The sequence below is a fragment of the Myodes glareolus genome, chromosome 13 (assembly GCF_982192425.1).
Source record: "Myodes glareolus chromosome 13, mMyoGla1.1, whole genome shotgun sequence".
NCBI classification, from domain to species: Eukaryota; Metazoa; Chordata; class Mammalia; order Rodentia; family Cricetidae; genus Myodes; species Myodes glareolus.
In genome coordinates this window covers 51,725,099-51,742,174 of record NC_142038.1, presented here as the reverse complement: position 1 = coordinate 51,742,174, position 17,076 = coordinate 51,725,099, and the positions used below count along the sequence as shown (strand labels likewise).

Sequence of the window (17,076 nt, the reverse complement as noted above, 5' to 3'; positions counted from 1 at the left end):
TTAATTCCTACATTAAAGAGACAGGCATAGAGATATAGATCTCTTTGAGTTTGAGGCCAGACAGGAGCAGCATAGTGAGACCCAATCTTTAAAAAAAATAAGAAATAAGTAAATAAAAAGATATTTCTTTACACTGTTATGACTGGTAACAAACCGTCAAAAGACCTTACCTTAGTAACTTTGGAATCCAGTTGTGTGCATAGTTCTCACTAAAAGAATCTGGGTTAGAAAGATGACTCAACAGCAGCAACACCGAATTTGACTACCAGGACCCACATGGTAGAAGGGGGGAAAGTTGTTTTCTGACCTCCACACTAATACCATAGCATGCAAATGCCCACACATACACTGTACACGTTTAATTTATTAACATGTAACAAGGATATGTGGAGAGACTGATTTTGAAACTTGACCATAAAAACCACCATTTGATTTTTTTTGTTTTTTGAAAGTTTATTCTAGTCGAGGCATGGTGACTAACGCCTTTAATCCCATCACAGGAAGCAGGGGCAGGCTGATGTAGAGTTTTAGCTACGTAATGAGATACTGTCTTAAAAAACAGAATGAGTGAATTTATTCTGCTAACATTTAATATGCTGTGTACTTTACATTCTCTAGATGCTAAAAGTTATTAAGTAATCTTTTCTGGTTGGTCATAGAATAAACATTTTAATGCATAATTGGTTTTGCCAACTTTTGGGGGGGTTATTGGGAATCAAACCTAGGACCTTGGCTGTGTTAGGCAAGTATTTAACCACTTTAGTACAGCCTCCCCCCTTCCCCCGCCCTCTTTTTGTATATGTTTTGAGAATTACTCAGGCTGTCCCTTAAGTTTTTTTGCTGGGGGAATCTCAGCCTTCCAAGTAGCTTCTTTCTTTACTTTGTAGTACATTATATTTTGGTCATAGCCAGACTTGGTGGTGCACGCCCTTGATCCTGGCACTGGTAATAGAACCCTGAGTGAGTTCAAGGCCAGCCTGGTCTGCAGAGCAAGTTTGAGGACAGCCAGCACTGTTACACAAAGAAACTCTCACTGAAAAACAAACAGAGCAGTATATTTTGGTTGTATTTTTCCCTTTCTACCTACCCAAATTTATGTTCATGTTCTCTTTCACACACACACAAATGAAAATCAAATCAAAACAGTTCAAAGACCATTGGGGGAGTTCCTTAAAAATACATTAGTGTGGGCCAGAGGTCTTCAGCAGTAAATAGCACGTACTGTTCTTAGAGGTGACCCAAATTTGGTAGTTGAATGGTTTCTGATTCCAACTCCAGGGAATCTAACCATCTTCTGGCCTCCACAAGATCTCAAATGAGGATACCCACACATACAGTAAAATAAGTTTTGTTTTTCGAGACAGGCTTTTTCTGTAGCATTGGAGCCTGTCTTGGAACTATCTCTTGTAGACAGGCTGGCCTCAAACTTAACAGAGATCCGCCTGCCTCTGCCTTCCAAGTGCTGGGATTAAAGGCGTGTGCCACCACTGCCCAACTACAATAAAATAAATATTATGTAAAAGTTATGTATGTGCAAATGCTGAGTATATACTATTGTCACTGAAATATATACTCAACTACAAAATGCTTTTAAAAGGATTTTTATTGACATTTTTTCTTTTCCCTCTAATGGATAGGAAACCAGCAGAGTTGTTCACATTATGGATTTTCAGCGAGGAAAAAACTTGAGATACCAACTATTACAACTGGTAGAACCATTTGGAGTCATTTCAAATCATCTGATTTTAAATAAAATTAATGAGGTATGAGTAGGAATATCAGTTATTCATAGCACTCATTTATTAAAGAAATTAAATGATTATAGATTAATGGAAAATTTTATGTAAATTGAAATATCAGAAGAAGAGGTATATTCTAATATTAAATAGATTTTTTTAGTGAGTGTATTGTTTGTGAGCCCTAAGTTTAATATCACCTTGACCACACTGGTCTTTTTTCATTTTGATTATTGAAGGTGCTTCCTATTAAATGATTAAATACAGTGATGTAAAAATCTATAAATATTGGGGGTAATATTTTTAGAAATTTCTTTTTGTGTAATTTTAGGCATTTATTGAAATGGCAACCACAGAAGATGCTCAGGCTGCTGTGGATTATTATACAACTACACCGGCATTAGTATTTGGCAAACCAGTCCGAGTTCATTTATCCCAGAAGTATAAGAGAATAAAGGTTAGTAGTAGCCTTTCACTTGTCCTTGTCTTTAGGCTGCATGTAATAAGCTTAATGCATCATTTTGTAATTGTTCACTTGGTTTAAAAGCTAAGACCGTTAATAATTGTAGCATACCTGCCAACTCTTGACTTGCCTTTCAATTATTTAGAATTTTTTCTGTTTATTTGTTTTTTCTTTTAAAGAAACCTGAAGGAAAACCAGATCAGAAGTTTGATCAAAAGCAAGAACTTGGACGTGTGATACATCTCAGCAATTTACCGCATTCTGGCTATTCTGACAGTGCTGTCCTCAAGCTTGCTGAGCCTTATGGGAAAATAAAGAATTACATATTGATGAGAATGAAAAGTCAGGTAATACACATGGGAAGGTTTTAAGAGTAAGTTCTATGTATCATTATTATTTTAGTTAGACACTCATGGTCAAGCATCTAAGTTTTGAAAATACAAAGTGGAAAGTAAACTGTTTTCTCTTGTCATGATAAAAGCCTAGTTTACTTTTAAAGTTCTTACACATATATAGACACTCGTCTTTGAGGATTTGGTTAGTGGTTGTGAGATTTTTTTTTTTTTTTTTTTTATGCAGGGCTTTGCTAGATAGCTCTTGCTAGCCTCACATTTAATATGTAACCCAGGCTGGCCTCCATCTTGATAAAGTCACTCACTCTCTCTCTTGGCATGAGCCACTGTGACAGCCAGCTTTTCAGAATCCAAATTTAGCATCTGAATTCACTTTACTCAAATTTTTTTATGTAAAGAATTCAGAGGACAGAATGAAACTCAGAAGTACAAGGCTTGAGCTTCAGTCACCAGTAATCCACAGAATCAGGAGAGTATTGGGAGTTTTTTGATGCAAGATACACAATTGCTCTGCTGGAGATTTCATGTTACAAAATAGCACAGTTTTAATATAGTTTCTGTGAGAAACGTCATTGTGGGTTTCTCTCCCTTTCTATCTCCCTCCAGGCTTTTATTGAGATGGAGACCAGGGAAGATGCAATGGCAATGGTTGACCATTGTCTGAAGAAGGCACTTTGGTTTCAGGGGAGATGTGTTAAAGTTGACTTGTCTGAAAAATATAAAAAACTGGTGCTGAGGGTATGTAGTTCTTAATAGTCTTAACATCTTAGGTGACAAGGTCTAACTATCTTAATCTGCTCCCAAGCTACTGGGTTCAACTTAACTTACTGCTTTGATTTTCTAAACAGCTAAGATCAGTCCATATGCCTGGCAAAAGACACAAAGTTATTTTCTGTCCACCATTATTTTTATGGGTGTACAAGTGCCACTGTGCATGCACATTTGATTATCAGACTTGGGGCAGGCACCTTTATCGCGCCATTTCATTGGTCTAGTTTAATCATATTATATACTAAGTACAAGATTTGGGGCTGGGTTTTGGGCTCACCAGTTAAAAGCACTTGGTACTCTTCAAAAGGATTAGAGTTCCCATCTCCCAAGTCAGGTGCTCTACAATTGCCTGTAACTCCCTTTTCTGGCCCTTGAGGGTCCCGGGACTTAAGTGTCAACATTCAGACGGGTAAAAACAAATAAAAATAAATCTTAACGGTTGGAGAGATGGCTTATTGATTAAAAGTACTTGATACTCTTACAGAGAGAATTCAGGTTCAGTTTCCATCATCCATATGATGGCTCAGAATCATTCCTGTTCGAGGTTCTGACCTCCCCTCTAATCGCTGAGCATCGGGCATGCATATGATATACTCAAATACATGCAGACAAAACCCTTATAAAATACAAGCCTGTATAAAATAAAAAAAATAATGGTCTGGATATGGTGGCACACCATTCATTAATTCTAGCACTCAAAAGCAGAGACAGACAGATCTATGAGTTCAAGGTTTATGATAAACCAGATCTATGATTAAAGGTGTGTGCCATCAACCACCTGGGGACCCCCTCCCCCTTTTTTTTCCTCCCCTTTAAAATAAAAGGCTTGGGCTGGAGAGATGGCTCAGTGGTTAAGAGCATTGCCTGCTCTTCCAAAGGTCCTGAGTTCAATTCCCGGCAACCACATGGTGGCTCACAACCATCTGTAATGAGGTCTGGTGCCCTCTTCTGGCCTGCAGACATACACACAGATAGAATATTGTGTACATAATACATACATACATACATACATATTTAAATAAATATTTAAAAAATAAATAAATAAAAGTAAAAGGCTTCTCTTTTGCAGTAGAAAGATTGTGTTTTGTGAAAGCATCATCCATTGCTCTAACCTGTTTAAACTTATTAGAGTTATGCTGCCAAAATGATGTATTGCCCACTTCTTTGTTGATTTAGGGGTTGAAATGAACTTTTAATTAAAATCCAGGCAGATTTTCTTAGGTGTGGTTGTACAGATTGAGTGATCTAAATTGATTATATAAAAGAGGGTTGAACAATGTTCCTTAATTGATCAATTCTACAAATGGCTAAATTTTTAATGTATTTAATTTCTCATAACTTTTATCTTTCAGATTCCTAACAGAGGCATTGACTTGCTGAAAAAAGACAAGTCCCGGTAATTTCATTATTCATATGTCTGTATATTACATAATAATTGCTAGTCCTTTTGCTATGACAAAATATCTGGCCAAAGCAATTTCAGGAAAGAACAGTTTATTTAGGCTTACAAGTTTAAAGACCCAGGAAATAATGGCAGTGAGAGTTTGGCCACATTGAAAAATTAATGCTTCCATTCAATTTACTTTCTCCTTTTTATTTAGTTGGGGACCCTAGACAGTCCATGGGATGAATGGTACCATCCACATTCAGGATATATCTTCGTGCTTTAGCTGCCCTGATCTTAGATCTTACAAAATTGGCAGTTGATATTAACCATAAATACTGACATTAAACTTTTATTTTTCAACTCAGCAAACAAAACGTACATTTATCTTATTTCAGGAAAAGATCTTATTCTCCAGATGGAAAAGAATCGCCAAGTGATAAGAAGTCCAAGACTGATGGTTCACAGAAGACTGAGAGTCCAACTGAGGGTAAAGAACAAGAAGAGAAGTCGGGTGAGGATGGTGAGAAAGACACCAAGGATGACCAGGCAGAACAGGAACCCAGTATGCTTCTTGAGTCTGAAGATGAGCTGCTTGTGGATGAGGAAGAAGCTGCAGCTCTCCTAGAAAGTGGTAGTTCGGTGGGCGATGAGACTGATCTTGCTAATTTAGGGGATGTGTCCTCTGATGGAAAAAAGGAGCCTTCAGATAAAGCTGTGAAAAAAGATGCAAGTGCTTCAGCAGCATCCAAGAAAAAACTTAAAAAAGTAAGTTTTATATTTGTTTTAATTAGAATACTGGGTCAAATCAATTTTTTTTCTGAAGCAGGGTCAGATAAATCAGGTACAATTCAAAGAGAGTTAAAGAGGAAACTCTACAGTAGAAACATTTCCTTCTAGCTGCAAAAAATAGTCAACTTTTAAAGAAGACTTGAAACAAAAGTACAAGAAGGACTTTAAAGTAGATAAGCCTTTGTCTTGCAGTGGTAATTATTCTGGTATGTTTATTTTCAAGAAGATGGTAGCAAGTGGCATATCTTTGTAATCTTAGAACTTAATGGAGGTAGAGGAAAGAGAGTTTGAGATTCAGCTGTGCAACATAGTAAGACCCAAACAACTACAAAGATAAGATTATGAGTTTGATATTGAGTAACTCAATTACTTTAACTATTTAAAAGTTGTTAGTGCCAGATTTACTGGTACATGCATAACTATGAGAGAGACAGAGGCAGGCATAGCTCTGGATATTCCAAGACAGACCAGGTCTACATAAAGAGATCCTGTTTCAAAAAAAAAACTTCTTTTTTTCTCTTAAGAAATTTCTTAGCATATTTGAGAAAGTATAAAATGTGAAATTTCTTTCCTTTTATTTATTTTAATGGTGCTGAGTATAGAATCTTGGGCCTGACAAGTCTTAAACAGGCTCTCTCTATCACTGAGTCGCACCCTCAGTGAAATATAATCTTTTTTATAGCATTTTTGTAAATCTTTTTTGTTTTTTAATGATTTCTTTATTATTTTATGGTCACTGGTGTTTTGACTGTATATGTCTGTCTAAGGGCATCAGATCCCCTGGAACTGGAGTTAGACATTTGTGAGCTGCCGTGTGGATTCTGGGAATTGAACCCAGATCCTCTGGAATAAAAACCACAGCTCTTAGCCATTGCACCATCTCTCCAGCCTGAATATAAAGTCTTCTGATATTTTCTTAGATGAGGCAGGCTTTCCATTTGATGAAGTATGGATTTTAGTGGAATTCATGTTACTGAAACTTGACAGATTTGTTTTTCTACAAGGTTGTTTTTTTATGTTAGGGGTCAAACTAATGGCAACACATTAAAAGAAGCTAAATCGGCCACAATCTAGTCTTGCTACTGACCATCCTACTCTTCCTTAGAGTATACTCAGTAAACCTGTTTTCTTTCTTTTAAAAAAGGAAGAAGAAAAAAAGCTGAGAGTCTTTTTGAAGTCATTAGTGAGTCTAGCAGAAAATTTGTTTCCTTTCTTAAATACTACTTTAATTTTAAGAATAGTGCTGAGGACTGACCCTAGAGCTTTATGCTGGCTAGGAAAGTACACCATCCGTGAGAAGGGTAATGCAGGGTTATTTTTGCGGAGTAAATTTGTCTTTCTTAACAGTGTTATTTCCCAGGGAATATAGAAGTATTTGTCATGCTAGATGAGGTTGGTGATAAGGAAAGATTCAAAACTTTAAAAATTTCATGAATCGGGCATGACATTTAAACCTGGTGACAAAAATGATGATGGTTTGGTTAAATTTAGGTGGACAAGATGGAGGATCTTGATCAAGAAAATGAAACTGCATTGGAGAATGGGATTAAAAATGAGGAAAATACAGAACCAGGTGCTGAATCTGCTGAGAATGCTGATGATCCAAACAAAGACGCAAGTGAAAATGCAGATGGCCAGAATGATGAGAACAAGGAAGACTATGCAATTCCAGATGAGTATAGAATTGGACCGTATCAACCTAATGTTCCTGTTGGTAAGCTTTAAAGACTTTCTTTTTCTTCTTTTTTCTCCCAACAAATTTATTAAAATAAGATTTAAAGTTGTTCTTATGTAAGCTTTGTTAGTATATAAAGTTTTCTTCTCTCCCCGATACTGATTTGTAAATTTACACCAACATATTGTTCTATTTTCCTCTTCCATGTGTCTCCTAATTTTGTATTATGTTACCGTTCCAATATGTTCTCTCTTCTCATGATGATTTCTAAAATTACACATTGCTTTTTGTTTTGTGTTTGTTAATATTTTTGTCTTCCATTTTAAGAGTACAGATAGGTTAGACTTTGAACATCAGTTAAGTAAAAAGAATATTATGCTGTTATTTGTGTTCTTTAGCTTAGGCTGTACTGGACTTTTCACAAATATGTTGTCTGATTCAAATTTTATTGACAGGTAAAAGATTTGAGACTACTAAGTAAAATTTAAATTTACTTAATTTGTAAGAATGTATGTTTGTGTTTCTAGGTATAGACTATGTGATACCTAAAACAGGGTTTTACTGTAAGCTGTGTTCACTCTTTTATACAAATGAAGAAGTTGCAAAGAATACTCATTGCAGCAGCCTTCCTCATTATCAGAAATTAAAGGTAAGGCTGAATATAAGAGGAGATTTATGAAAACAAGTGATTTATGGAAATAAATGAGATACATAAGTAAAATGTGTTTATGTCCTTGGACCCATCATAATGCTTTATCTCAAAGATGTTTTTCCTTAATTGCCTGGGCTTTAAGGAATTTAATGGGTTCTCCTAACTTTTGAACCTCTTTTCACTCAAAATCAGATTCAGTAGTATAGACCCATAATTCTAAAACTTAGGAGATAGAATCAGGCGGATCAGTGCTATCCTTAGCTGTGTATTGAATGGGGAAGAAAGAAAGGTGATAATTTCTAACCCTATTTTTTTTACAATATAACTTATCCAAGTATTTTCAAACTAATTTCTCAAATTTCAAAGAAACTAGAGGTCCAAACATAAAATAGAATAGTCAAAAGTTTTTAGTTTGTTGAGTGCCAAGTCCCTGATTTATTTTAGAGACTGAGTCTCCCTAGTTCATATTGCTTAGACTTGGGATCCTTCTATGTCAGCCTCCCTAAGTATTGGGATAACTATGAGTCACCTTTAAGAATTGTTATTCTAATGTTATGAATGATGTTCTCGCTTTTATAACCAACAGATTGTTTATTTCTACATCATAGCATAAATGAGTAAACCTCAACGAGAAACAAGAACAAATTCCTACTGTGCTTTTTATTTTTAGTTAGGACCCTCTTTAAGGTCTCAATATTAAGTAGTACAAGGAAACTTGAAAGTAGTACTTAATTCAGTTGTAAGTGATTTGGTTTTTTACATTCCTTCATTTATAACGAATAGTGGCTACTTGTTGAATATTCCTAATCTGACAGTTACATCTGGTCCATTAGCAATAAAAATTGTAGTACCAGAATGCTGATACTCCTAAAAATATTGTGTGGGGGCTTGGGAGATAGCTCAGTGGTAAAACTGCTTTTTGTGAAAGCAAGAGGACTGCTCCCCAGAAAAATGCCAGGCTGGGGAGGGGTTAGACTGTAATTCTAGCTATCTAAGGTGAATATAGAGCAGGCTGGCTGGTGAAACCAGCTTTATCAGCAAGGTCTGGGTTTGATTGAGAGACCCTGCTTCAATGATTAAGATTGAAAGGCAATCAAGGAGGATTCCCGATATCAGTCTTGGGCTTCAGCATGTGTTTTTACCCATTTACACATTCAAGGAAGAAAAAATGAAATTACCTCTGGGGATAGAGGTGCAGCTCAGTGGCAGATTGGTAGCGGTGTAAGGTCCTAGCTTTGATTCAGTATGAAAAAAGGGTAGAATTGTTATCTTTTGACTGTTTCATGAGACCTCATCCAAGTCTAAACTCCCTAATACTTCAAATCCCAAATTTTTTTAAACAAGAGAAACTCAACCTGTATAGCATTCAGTTATCTCAGCACATTGTTGACTGGTGGATAAAAAAAATAATTTTAGTTCTTGCTCATATTATTTCTGTTGTTTGCAAATTACAATCTGTATGTCTCTTACCATTATGGATATAAGAAAAGAATGGTGGTCATTTTCATTGCTAACAGCTATTTTGGGAAGAGGCTGAGTATAGCTTCATTCATACTAAAAATGCACTGTTTGGATTTTAGGCCATGTGGGGTCAAAACCATGCTTATTACCTGGAAGGGTGTGCTTTATGGCTAAATACTTAGAGCAAAGATGAATGAGCTGCATTTAAAAAGTATTTAGGGAGTTTATGTTGCTCAAATGATAAATTGACAGTTTTCTTAACTAGATGTTTTATGTTTTTTTTCCTTTTTTTGTTTGTTTGTTTTCATTTTCTTTTTAAGGATATAATGGCTTTTAACCCTCTCATCAGTCTGAAATAACCAGTACTGATATATTTTAACCAGAAGTAAAGAAACAGAAATGCTTTTTAAATATCTTTCATATTCCCTTAGAATCCTAATAGATCTATATCTAGAAATTATATATTGGAGATCATAGGTGGAAGGAGTCTCCAAGCTATACTTTGTAGCCCAGCCACCTGCTGTTTATAAATGTTTTATTAGAGCACAGCCGGTCATAGCCATGGTCTTTCAAAGTATGTCTATGGCTCTCTTAGGTCAGTGAAATTGTTACAACAAAGATCTAATCTAGCTATTTCTTATATAATCGAATTCTTATGTTTTCTTATTTATAAACGTTAGGGTTAATTGCACATTAAAATATCCATTTTCCACATTTGCCATTTTTTTCATGCTTTATTGTTGTGTCCTGAGCCAGTTTAGTTTTCTATGCTAAGATTAACTCATTCATAAGATATTAAGACATTAGTATAAGTCCCTAAGCTTGAACTGAATATTTTATAACTAACTAATATATACTAGGTGTCTCAACGGTTACTTAGTCCTTGTAATTCTTTTTTTTCCCCTCAGAAATTTCTGAATAAATTGGCAGAAGAACGGAGACAGAAGAAGGAAACTTAAGATGTACAAGAAGCTTAATTATTTCACAAGAAAACAAAATGGTTCTTTGATTTTAATGTTAACCTTTTTTAAACACAATACTGATAGTTAGAAAACTATTGTACTCTTTTGTTTTAGTGGAAAAATAATAGATGTCTGTTCATGTGTTTAAGTGTTATAGCAGAAAGTACACATACGGTTAAGTTAATGGAAAAGTATTTGTTTCATCAGAATGGCAACAGACAAAAGTACTTCGTAGAGATTGACTATTGTAAACTTACAGAAAACAACTTGCACCAATAAGAGATAACAGAACCATTCGGAAAAATGAAATTTAGTAGTTCAAGGCTTCAAACAAATGTCAACTTTTGATTCCATTCAATAAAGAACAAAACCAATTGTATTTTTTATTACTCTTCATCTGAAACATTCCACATTTTAATCTGAGCCTTGCAGACTTCATTTGACTTTGGAAGCTGTTTTGGTTGCGTTTCCTTTTTAGAGAGCTTCATTCATGTGAAATTGGCAATTCGAATGCAAGTGCAGTTTTCTTTAATGTCATGCTGTTTAGATGATAAGAAATTAAGTAATTGGCTTTAGATTTGTAATTTTTTTTCCCTGAGTTCCTGCTAGGTTTTGTATTCTAGTAGTCGAATGTTATTTCAGTGAAATGTAAAAATACTCCCGTTCTCTTTGACCAGTATTAATTTCTTGAGAACCTATTGCTTGTCACTTGAATCCTGTAGCTGTCATACATCTCTGGTATAAGCAACATTTGATTTTTGAAGTGTGTAAACCATCTCTATATTTTCAGAATGTGATTTTACATTTCTGCATTTTAAAAACAGTTTGGCCATAATTCTAGACGCACGCTTCTAATTCATGTACCTGCACATGTGACCTTTGTGAGCAGAACTTTGCATGTATAATCTGTGTTTACTTGTAACTCTCTGGTTATATACTGCTTATATCTGTGGATTCAAGTTACTGAAGTAAATACAATAAAAAAAAAAAACTAGGCCATGTTGGTTGGTTGGTTGGTTAAACATGTTTGGAATGTTAACCAAAATATTTGTCAATTGTGACTTTTTCTTTTCACTGATAGGTTTTTGTGCATGCTTTAATGAATTATTCTTAAGTCTAGATTGGGTGTTCTAATAATAACTAAAGATCTCAGTTTAGTTCTGGTGGATTTCTTGTTCTTGTTACATAACTAAACATGTGAGCCCTTTTTGCTCCAGTTGTAAATGCTGGACATAAAGCAATTGCTAAAGTTCATATCCAGAGATGTCCGTGCCTTAACAGAATTGAAAATAAGCACTGGAAAAATTAAGTTTTGTCACTCTTTAAAATCAGGAAGGGATTTTTGATGTGCTTGATAATCTGAAGTCCAAAGAACAGTTTAATTTAAATCAGTGACAAAAACTTTTGAGTATCTTTCAACCTTTCCAGCTCAGTTATATTAAAAGGGTATTTCAAGTATATTGTTGGGTAAAAATTTTTGTCTCCCCCTCAGTAACATGCACAAAAAATCCTTGTCAATTTTTTCGATTTAATTTTAACTGTTACTAACTATTCACTTTTGTTAATTCCCATTTTTGTTTTTTGTTTCTTAAATCTAACAGCAGTTATAAAAACAGTGTGGACCGGCCAGACATGGTAGCACATACCTTTAATCCCAGAACTTGGAGGCAGCAGGCAAGGTTGCCTCTGTGTTGGAAGCCTGGTCTTCCTGAAAGTTGCAGGCCATTCAAGGCTATGACAGAAGGTTGTCTCAAAAGGGAAACAAGCAAAAGAACAACATTGTAAACATAAATGGAAACACATCTCTCAGCAGTGATAGCTTAGTTTTCAAGTCCCGCTGTGGAGTTGGTGACTTGAAGAATACTTTAAACCATTTAGCTTGATTTGTGACATTAAGTCAGATTTTTTCCCCCCAGGTATGACTTTCTTTTTTTACTTTTCAGATGCCTATAGATGTAGTTATTTCATATTGATAGAGTGCTTACCTAGCATTCACAAAGTCTGGCCCCATAAACCAGGAGTGAAAGCATATACTTTTAATCCTAGAACTCAGGACATATAAACAGGATCAGAAGTCAAGGTCATCCCCAGCAACATGGATAGTTTCAGAGTTCAGTCTGGGATAGCGACCCTGTTTTACCCTATGATTGGGCTTGAATTTGGGATCCGGCCAAACCTGTGTATCAAATCACATCCTTGCTCCCTTCAGGTCTAGTTTATGGCAAACCTGTAAGAAAAATGTTGTTTTGTTTTTTAATATACCTGCTATAAAGTTGAACATGCATCCTTGCTATTTCAATCTTATTCTAGAAACGTGAGTAAATGTTTTAGAGATACCCTGAGTTTATTTTACAATCATTTTTCCTCGTTGCTAGTAAGTTTTAAATTCTGCTAGTGTTACTTTGCATATCCCAGAAGTAATTTTCATTTTATTGTGTACCTCTCAGGTACTCGGAGTGCCAAAAGTTAGTTTTAATTTGAGCCCATCCTGAGCAGTGTAGGTGGTCTAGGTGAGGGGAAACGGGAAGATGAATTTCTAGCTGTAGCGTATGCTATCAACACTTAATTGGTTAGATTCTGTGAAAGTTTTTTCTTTTCTTTTTAAATCTTGTATGACTACACAGACACAAGTATCTTTGTGGAGATCAGAGGAAAACTTTCTGGGGTCATTTGTCTCCTACTGCCAGATCCCCAGACCAAACTCAAGTTGTTTTCAGGCTTATGTCAAGCACATTTATTTACCCACTGAACCATACCTGTGACACCCTCCCCCCAACAAAAAAGAAAAAACAAGGTCTCACAATGTAGCTGAGGTTGTCTTCAAAACTCAGCAATGTAGACTAGGCTGGCTTCCAATTCCCAGAGATCCACCTCTCTAATCCCAAGTACTGGGATTAGAGGTGTGTACCGTTACACCTAGCTTTCTCTACAAACTTGTTTGTTTTTGAAACAAACTCAGAGATAACCTTCCTTTGTCCCCTTTGTTCATGTCTTCCTTTGTTCATGTTCAATGAAAAGCATGAACCACCACTACCAGGCCTTCCTCTAAGAATTTTTAAGGTCATTATCCAGTATCTGAATTATCTAGGAGGGGAAGATTTCCTTTCTACCACCACTCCTGCTTTCACATACACTTTTCTTACTGAGTAGTTGTTGCAATGTTAGGTATTCAACTAAAGGACATGTACATGCTGAGTATAATAAGTCTTCAACCCCTGAGCCATATCCTCAACCTGTGGAATGTCGTCAATGTCCCATCTGCCCATTCCACCCCTACCCCACAGTTTTGGAAGTTAAAAAATGGGCAACCAAGGTGGGTGTGGTGGCACACTAATTCTAACTCTAGGAGGCAGAGGCAGGGGAATCTTTGAAGTCACCCTGGTCTAGAGAGCCAGTTCCTGGTGTTCGAGGACTAAACAGAAACTTAGGGAATGGGACAGAACTGAAATCCTAGCACTTAGGAGGAAGGTAAGGAGTTTTAGACTGGTGACTGGCTTGAACAACATAATGCCCTCCCTTCATTTAGAATCCCCCATAGCTGGAAATGTATTGAGATAACTAGCTGAGTTTAATCACTATAGTGTAGGAGAGCTAACCCAGGACTTTGTACATGCTGGGTAGGCAAGTGTTATAGCACTGAGCTATTAACCCTTTGAGGATTGTTTTGTAGTATTTCTTTAATGAAAGATGACACATTACCAAAAATATGAGAGTTCAAACTTACTATTTGGTGGGAAAAAATGCAAATGTTGCATTCTAGTGATTAAAGGATTCTTTTTTTTAAAGCATGGTATCAAACTACATGATAATATCCATGACTCTTCAAAACTTTCAGGAGCAGAAAGATAACTCATTTGTGAAAAGGGTGGTGGAATGATTTGTGATGTTGGGGATTGAGTCCATTCCTCCAAGTTACAATTATTGGGACAAGATGCTGTTGCCACTGCTTATCAAAAGTAAGGCCAGTTCCTGTTTGCTCAACTTTGTCAAAATTAAATCAGAAGTGAGCATTCTCATTGGTTATTTGATTTGAAGCAGGGGTACTGTAGTGTTCATGTTGTAGTTCAAACTACTCAGGAGTGCCTCGAGTTACAGATGACAATAGCACAGTGAGAAACCATTTAAATGGAATATCTTTGCACCCTAAATTAGATTTGACTATAAATGAGTTACCAACTGCTACCTGCCAACTTCTATATTGACCTCTATCTTAAGTGGGGTTACCTGCCCTATAAAAAAAATATTTAGGGGTTGGAGAGTTGATTGGGGGTTAAGAGCACTTTGTGCTCTTCCAGAGGTCCTGAGTTCAATTTCCAGCAACCACATGGTTACTCACAACCATCTTCAATAAGATCTATGCTCTTTTCTGGCCTGCAGGCATACTTGCCGGCAGAACACTGTGTAATAAATTTTTAAAAAATAAATCTTTAGGGCTGTAAGTAGAGAGCTGTTAAAACCCTTGCGTAGCATGCCCAAGGCACTTCTGTCCTCAGCTCTAAGGAACCTGTTTGTGTCTCTGACAGCCACCTAATTATAATGCCGTGCAAACCCGTGGAATAGATTGCCTTCAGATATTAATGTAATGACCTATGAGCCTAAACATAACTCCTTATTTTCTGGTTTGCCTGATGCTTGTATTGGGTGTATCCCATCTTTAAGCTCCTGCTGAGCTGTAGAAAGCCAATTCAAGCTGGAGAAGTTAATTGTTCTGTCTTTACAATATGGCACATATCATTACTCTATTCCCCTATGCACACTATTTTCCAAATCTCGTATTCAAACTATATAGAAATAACTTTTTAAGTTGGTCTGGACTGGCTTCAACTCAGAGACCTGCCTGCTTCTATCTCTTGAGTGCTGGGATTGAAGGTATGTTGACACCATGATGGGCTTTTTAAAAAGGGGGTATAGATGTGCACATCTGTATATAGCTGAGTATGATAAACTAATCTGAAATTCTGTTCCTCTTGCTTCTAACCTCCAAGCGCTGGTGTGCGTGCACCATGCCCAGTTTTATTTAGTGCTGGAGATCAAACTCAGGGTTTAGAGCATGGTAGACAGCTCAACTAAGCTACATCCTCAAGCCTTTCCCCCTCTTCCCCCAATGCCAAGTCTGTCATGTACCTCTGCTTCTGAATGCTGGAATTCTAGACAAAGCATGCTCAGATTAGGAGTTTCTGTAAAATGCTGGGGATTTAATGTAGGAGGCCTTTTCATGTCTTAGGGACACATTCTACCACTAAGCTATACTCCTAGCCCGGGTTTTTGGTTTGAGACGGGTCTTTCTGAATTGTCAAGAAGACCTTGAAGTTGGAATCATCCTACCTAAACTTCCCTAGTACTCATCCTCCCCACCCGATCAATATTAGATATTGAACTCCAGGCCTCATGTGCCTGTATTCCAAACAACTCATAGCTTTTTATTTTGGAACAAGGTCTTTAAATTGTTAGGGTTGGCCCTGCAATTGCAGTGTAGCCCAAGTAGGCTTGAGTTTTTTGTTGGGTTGGGTTTGGTTTGGGTTTTGGTTTTTTGAGAAAGGGTTTTTCTGCGTATCCCTGGCTATCCTGGAACTTATTCTGTAAACTATGCTGGCCTCAGTCTCACAGAGATCCGCCTATCTCTTCCTCCTAAGTGCTGGGATTAAAGATACACTCCATCACCACATTGTTTTGTTCCTGAGTAGCTGGGATTGCAGACGTATGTGCTATTAGATCTGGCTTTTATCTAATTTTTAGGAGTGTTTGGGTTGGCCAAATGTATGGTACCTCTTGCCTAGAATCTTAAACTATGGATACTGAGACAGAAGGGTTACTAGGAGTTCAAAGTGAGTATGGTTACAGGGTAAAACCCTGTCTTGGGAGGCTGGGGGATGGACTAGAAAAATAGCTCAGGTTCACAATAGTATATACTGCTCTTGGAAGAGGATCTATAGTCAGGTCCCAGCATTCAGGTGGAGGCTCACAACCACATTTTAAATCCTACTCAAAGCACCCACACACATGGCATACGTTTAGACATACATGTACATTAATTAAAAATCTTTTCAATGGTAGGAGAGATGACTCAGCAGTTAAGAGCATTGCCTGCTTTTCCAAAGGTCCTGAGTTCAATTCCCAGCAACCACATGGTGGCTCACAACCATCTGTAATGAGGTCTGGTGCCCTCTTCTGACCTGCAGGCATACACACAACATTGTATACATAATAAATATTTTTTTAAAATCTTTTAAAAGTGTTGAGGTCAATTACAGAATATGTAAACACATCTTGACTTCTGTCCTACCTCAGACTATTTCCCAAGTTCCTCTCCAATGCTGCTTGGTTTTTGAGGCTCAGATTTACAACAGACTTGGATTTGTTTGTTTGTTTTAGGTTTTTTTTTCTGGTTTTTTGAGAAGGCTAATTTCCTGGGGGCCATGGTTATAGTTGTGTAACACCCCAACTGGTTATCCTTTGAATAAATCATACAGTCTCTTCAGCAGCAGCAAAGTCAAACCTTTCCTTCCAATTGGCTATAATTGTGGGGCTTCAGCTTAGTGGTTTGTGCACTTTCCTTGCAGATGAGAGACTACTATGAAAAAAGTTTAGTATACAGTTCTGTAAACTGTAAGTGAAGTAGTTTAACCATGTTAGACCACTCATGTTGATTTCTTTGGGGTTTTGAACTATCCAGAAATAAATACTGAGGAGTAAACCCCTTGTCACCAAAATTGGCCCAGGGTAAAAATGCTGCCTGAGGTGAAGACAAAAGGAATGTCACTGATGCCAAGACCTTTGAGTAATATAGAAAGAGATGAAACCATGGATCTGGTTGCAACTGTTTGGAA

The 17,076-nt window shown here is 36.7% G+C and overlaps 1 protein-coding gene across 5 annotated transcripts in view; it reads left to right on the top strand.

Moving 5' to 3' along the window:
* Positions 1–11,244, top strand: part of Matr3 (matrin 3) — a 36,706-nt gene extending 25,462 nt beyond the window's left edge. For 4 of the 5 annotated variants that reach the window (XM_048442433.3, XM_085699711.2, XM_048442436.3 and 1 more), the window contains 9 exons: positions 1,638–1,763; positions 2,068–2,193; positions 2,379–2,546; positions 3,159–3,290; positions 4,676–4,719; positions 5,106–5,475; positions 6,991–7,213; positions 7,702–7,823; positions 10,196–11,244. In XM_048442433.3, coding sequence (XP_048298390.1) covers positions 1,638–1,763; positions 2,068–2,193; positions 2,379–2,546; positions 3,159–3,290; positions 4,676–4,719; positions 5,106–5,475; positions 6,991–7,213; positions 7,702–7,823; positions 10,196–10,246 — 1,362 coding nt within the window. In that variant the 3' untranslated portion in view covers positions 10,247–11,244. The remainder of the gene's footprint in view (positions 1–1,637; positions 1,764–2,067; positions 2,194–2,378; positions 2,547–3,158; positions 3,291–4,675; positions 4,720–5,105; positions 5,476–6,990; positions 7,214–7,701; positions 7,824–10,195) is intronic. The other variant, XM_085699712.2, reaches the window with a different exon arrangement.
* The last annotated feature ends 5,832 nt before the right edge of the window (positions 11,245–17,076 follow it).